Source organism: Haliotis cracherodii, unplaced genomic scaffold (assembly GCF_022045235.1).
Source record: "Haliotis cracherodii isolate W230 unplaced genomic scaffold, xgHalCrac1.p SCAF_1, whole genome shotgun sequence".
NCBI lineage: Eukaryota > Metazoa > Mollusca > Gastropoda > Lepetellida > Haliotidae > Haliotis > Haliotis cracherodii.
Window position 1 is genome coordinate 85,591,871 of NW_027266264.1, and position 6,000 is coordinate 85,597,870.

General features: G+C 40.0%; 1 protein-coding gene across 1 annotated transcript; it reads right to left on the minus strand.

The window, feature by feature from the left end:
- Window positions 1-1,131: 1,131 nt before the first annotated feature.
- Window positions 1,132-4,745, minus strand: LOC139470183 (ras-related protein Rap-1b-like). The gene is made up of 3 exons (XM_071252496.1): window positions 4,510-4,745; window positions 2,819-2,992; window positions 1,132-2,240 (listed from the first exon to the last, which is right to left on the minus strand). Exons 1-3 carry the CDS (start codon window positions 4,649-4,651, stop codon window positions 1,876-1,878), a joined length of 681 nt encoding a protein of 226 aa, XP_071108597.1. The 5' UTR covers window positions 4,652-4,745; the 3' UTR covers window positions 1,132-1,875.
- Between the last annotated feature and the right edge of the window lie 1,255 nt (window positions 4,746-6,000).

Genomic DNA, 6,000 nt, shown 5'->3' on the forward strand with positions numbered 1-6,000 from the left:
CGAATCCAGTTGCCTTGTCCATTATTGGTTACGCGTGGCTTGCCATTCCGAGGATGGTCTCTGACTGCATTCGTATGTTGCCAACATGGCCATAAACACCAAATGGTGTCTCTGTGGACGTTAAATTGTCTTGCAACATCACGTTGACTCGATCCTGCTACAAGCATACCAATGGCTCACAGACGCTCATTTTCGGACAGGCGTGGCATTTCGTAATGTTGATAATAATAATAATTGCGTAATTTTGTTGTTTTTCTGTGTGGTTGTTTTCAGCACGATGCTAAATAATGCATATGGAATCCCGTTAACGCACATGTTTTTATACACATTCTTGGGTAGTGAAATGCATAGGGCTTGCATAAAAGTCAACTTTTGCATGGAATATATGCTTTTCTGTAGCAGTTGCGTTTTTGTGACTTTTAATTCCATACATGTACTACTGTATTGAAAACCAAACTTTACGTGTTTGAAAAATACACTAAAATATCAATGTCACAGGGACATTTATTGTTGAGTATTAAGTATTTTTGTTCAGTTGATTAAGTGACACAATACCCAGAAGTGACCTACAAAGTATTGAATCACGTCAGTACAAGTGATGCAGTGTTGGGACATTTCGTATCGAGTGTGCAAACTATTGCATCGCCCTCATGTCAGGATGTGATGGGGTGTTAGGTCATTTCATATGCACTGTACAAAGTCTTGCAACGTCATGTCAGTATAAGTGATGTAGTGTTACTATTTCAGATCTGAAGTCGACGTAACTACTCAACACTAATACAACAATAACTGTGCCAAATAAACCGCCTCCGTGAGTTCGATCATACCGAAAGACGTTAAACGATGGTACTTGGTGTTACCCTGGCGCTCGGCATTAAGGGCTAAAGCAAGGACTGGTCGGCTCGGAGTCAGTATACTGTGTCTAAGTGGGGTATTCACGTTAAACTGCGGCATGGTATCTCAGTGTGCATACATTGTGTATACATGTAAATTCGACACTCGACAGCGCAACAATTTCTATATTGTTGTAACAACTAAGAAAATATCTTTGCATAATAATTTATTATTTACATTTTGAACGGTGAGACATGTGTCATGATGAATGTCATCAGCTGACTGTGTCTTCATGATATGGGCTATACTCCCAAAGGATAACGTAGAAATACACTGAAAATGTATAAAAAATGATATGTTCAATGCTGTGTCTCTAGTAATGTAAGTCTTAATATCACATGGGATTGGCTTAATACGGGGCTTGCTTTCTTCAAGGTTTGCAGGTTCCAATCGATACCATCAGCGTACATCGGTGTATTTCCAGATGATATCTGCTATTGTTATTGGAATACAGTGAGACCCCTTACCCAGCTTTCCGGGGTCCTTACGTCCGGAAATCTCCCCTGTTGTGAACGTCAACATATTTTCCGTTCACACATTCAGTTAATCTGGACTGTGTCACTATCAATGCTGGAATGATGGGGTTTCGCTGTATGTGTCAACAAAATCTTCAATGTTAGCGGTATATAAACCAGGTTTCTCGTTAGCAGGAGTTGACTCATTCCAGGGGGGACCACTTAAATAGTGCAGCACTTCAGGCTGAAATCTGACATTAAAAGCACAATGTCTTTATTCAGTTGAGTGTCGCGTTACTATCAGCCATCAAATGTCATCAAGCTTTATCGATCCACTCCTACAAATGTCACAGTTTTCCTCAAAGCCATCTCGGAGTATCAAGAAGATCAATCATAACATCACGGCGTCTTTACCTTGCAGCACTTTACATAGTCTCGTCAGCAGCTATCCGAACCGAACTGGCTCATATTGGATAAAATGTATCTTGCACCCCTGGGGTAAGGGTAAATCTCAGTGTACCGATTGTCACATGATTTTGCACCCATGCACATGCTTCTTCTTCTTGTCTGACGTTGCCATGACACAGCTGCAGACGCTGTAATTCCTCTGCAGCTGTTGACGCGTGCTACCCTGGGAACACAATGACCTTGAACTATGACTCCTCCTTGTTTTCCTCGGTTGACCTTCCTGAACCTCTTCTTGTTGGACCTTCTTGAGAAGCAGTACGTCAAACAAACAGTCAACGTTGAGGTTACACTTGGCACTAGACTCCACATAGGAACACCCCATTTCATCCAAGGCCAGTTTAGTGGCGGTCTCGGTAGACACCTTCCTCGTCGTGTCGCAATCCAACTTGTTGCCAACTAGGACGACAGGGACATTCACTGGACCTGCATCACAAACCAGAACCATAAGTATTTGACAATCAAAGAATTAATTTGTATTTAATTAAGTGGGCTTCATTGTTCTTAGGGCATTGGTCCTTAGTCGTCCTTTTACTGCTAGGCAACCCCATCGTGCAGCGTTAATAAGCTTTGAATTTTGGGTTATGTTGAATATAATTATAGAAAAAAGTTTTTCTATAAGACCGATCTATGGTTACTGTCAGATGGCAACCTATCAATACATGTACTTGTAACAGTTAACTAGGTTTAGCAATTAATATGTTGTAAACAACCTGATTCACATTCAGTCGCTTGGATGATACATTAACCATTGATCCAAATACCATATATAGATACATGCTAATTAGCATTTACTGTTAGCATATAATATAATGCATTATATACAGTTTATTTATACATCTTTGCTTACATAATATATATAATATGCTAATAGTAAATGCTTTTATAGTACAATGAATAACAACTGGATTGTACGCCAAATTAATTTTGTATTTGTACTGATATTCTTCAAAAACAACAAAGTACGCACAGTGTATCATCGTAATGTTGCAAGCTACGCCCACCTTTGATGGAGAAGATGAGCCTGCAGAGGCTGATTGCAGATTGGAAGGAGAGTTCGTCATTCACAGCATAGACGACAACGAACGCATTCCCGTGCTCGATTCTCAACCTTCTCATTGCTGGGAAGTCGGATTGCCCCGCCGTGTCAAGAATCTCTATATTGGCATAGTTACCATCTGAAAAAAAACACATCAGATTTATGTTACACACTATCGTGAATTCTTTTTATCGACATTCATGACATACATCAATATCAATATTTAATGATGTTCATTCAACTCTGAGTTAGAACACTGGACAATAGGCAAGAATGATGTCACCATTCAGTACACCCACAGTTGTCATTCATACCCTAATACCACTATATACATACAGAAAGTTCTTTGGATAACTACATTTTTAGTACGACATACATGACAACTGTACATTACGCTTGCTCAGTAAGGTTTTGTTCTCTGACAAAGGGATCTCCTCATTTTGTCATCAACTATCAAACCAGTCAGGCATCCTGCTTGGGAGAAGAACAGAACAGAACTATCATATCACATATGACTATCATATGTACTGGATAATGTCATATAATGATGTCAATATTTGCGTTCGTTGCACTCAGTTCTTACAGCCATGGTGTACAAGGCTACGGCCACCACAACTGTCGGGGACGATCTCAACATGGTACATATGTCATTTGGCAACTGGCGTTCCCAGTATTCAAATACTATCACATTGAGTGCTTGTTGACTCAGTTGCAAGTGTCTTAATATTAACATACATAAATTTAGAATCACATGCTGAATTTCATAGATTTAACACATATAGTGAGCACAATTCACATGCTAATGGATACTCAGAAACCTGAATTGAGTTCACTCACTAAATTCTGTGAGTGCTTTTGTGATTACCCTTATGTAAACACGGCAACTGTGTTAATCTCCTGTTATGTTGTAGCAAAGTGAGCATAAACCGAAAAACAGAGTAAATGATACTGTATTATTTAAATGAAAAAGTACAGATTTGCGAGGACTACAATAAAAACACATGTATGTTAACACAAGTTTTCAAGTTGACGTTTTTAGGTTTGTGTTAGTTTGCAAAGTTCATCTATTTGTATTTCTCACAGTACCTTGAATACAATGGACATCAAAATCCCACACGCAGTGTATATTCGCCTGGAATAATAGCGCTATTAAAGTTTTTTTTAAAATGAGAGTAATGTCTTGATCCTTTGACTGTGTCAAGTTTGATTCATGTTATCATTTAATTGTTATTAACGACATCCAACAGGGTATCTACAAATGAACACCATGGATATCAATATACAAATGGTCTGACTATTTTGCCAAACACAGATTCACAGAGGTGAAAGTGTATTCATGGCTTTCGGCCATAGAAGCCGTGCTAATATATATTTCTCAGAAGGGTACACAAAGTACGTGATCTATCATTTTTGTGGATACCTCGGTGGCTGAGTGGGTAAGGTTGCTGACGATTTGGTGCCTTACTCTGAAAGTCCCGGATAGGAACCAAGAGTTAGTTGAAGTTTACAAAGAGAGTGTAATCCCAAGTATGACATTTCTTTCATTTGATCACATTCAGCATAATATCCACAGAAGCATAATTACAAACAACAATATTTAGGTGTCCAAAGAAACGTCCCGAGCTCGAGGGTAGAAATGTTATTTTTTCCACTCACCTGGGAGTCGAACCATTCTTCTATAGCTTTCCTCCACGGTAGGGCGATAGTCATCTGTGAAGGAACCCTCCATGAATTGGTGAATGAGTGAGGACTTGCCAACCTTTTCTGATCCAAGGAAGATGATGCGACAGTCCTTCATCACGGACGACGTATGTGTGTAGTAGTAGTCGTTCTAGCGCTTGATCGAAGCGTGAGCGGCCCGGAATATGCGGCCTCTCCCCAGCTCTCACCAAGATGTTGTGGCATCCGAGCCGTCGCCGAGGTTTATATATAGGCAGGCCGATCCAAGTGCTGTAGTTAGAACTAGTGCCTTGTGATCCAGCGCCAGTATTGTTGTGGGGTCTTACAACAACACGATACGTGAGACGTTACCAGGATACAAGCTCCGGATGTTTTAAAGATATGATTGATGTTGTAAGAAGGATGTTTCTCTTCAAGAACACGCGTGACTTTTATGACAAAATAACATTTGATACTAAGTAATTGTTATACAGGTCCAAATTGATATCGTTTTTGTTACTTGTAAGATGGTCTCTTCTCATGCTCAATAGTGTCCGCAATCCTTGCGTGAGGAACTGTAATTGATAAAAATCAAAACAAGCATTATTTCATTTTGTTGGAAGGAGGACATATTGAATTCAAATTCAAAACGTTTAAATCAGAAAGTTATCTTACCCGCCAAAACAGACTCCGATGAAAATGTTATGAATGGGTCATTAAAAATCAACGAAATTAGAACGTTTGTAAGGTTAATCAAATATAAATCACCTACTTCCTGTGATCACTGGACCACAGTTCCTCATAAAAACAGGTCACTGAATTAGACAGGGGGCTTTATAAGTAAACCGGTGCTTTCATACTGATCATGAGACTTCTCTTCTCTCTGACGATAAAATGTTAAACCAACACCGCAAACAAGAACTGCAGTTAGATCCGCTATCGACGTCACGATTGTGATGATATTTAGCCTCCAGAAATTCACTACAAAGGGTTACACCCTCCCTGGACTTTAAAAAACTCCCAAAGTTGACACTGCCTTAGCATCAGAAGTCACTAAAAAAGGAAACCCAGCCCTACTACGATCAGTAGCTATCACTAAAATTCAAACTACCTGGGACAGCTGGGCCCATATATACACTGATGGATACAAGAATCCTATCAACGACAATCTGGTTACCGGGTCCATACCCACAGCTCCAAACCCCAGGCACATTCGGTTCGCCTGCCTGATGGTCAGTCAATATTCACGGCTGAATTGGAGGCAATTCATCATGCACTCATACCGGAACTTCCGGAAGCAAAGGCAGTCGTCCCATCAGACTTGCTAAGTGCACTTCAAGCCATCAGTGGCAAAATCTCAAACTCCAGGCCAAACACAGTCAACAATATTCTATACGAATATACAAAAGTATCAGACCAAGGGCAACAGGTGGAGCTATGTTGGATCCGCTCTAGATAGATAATCATGGAAATGAAAAAAATCCAGAC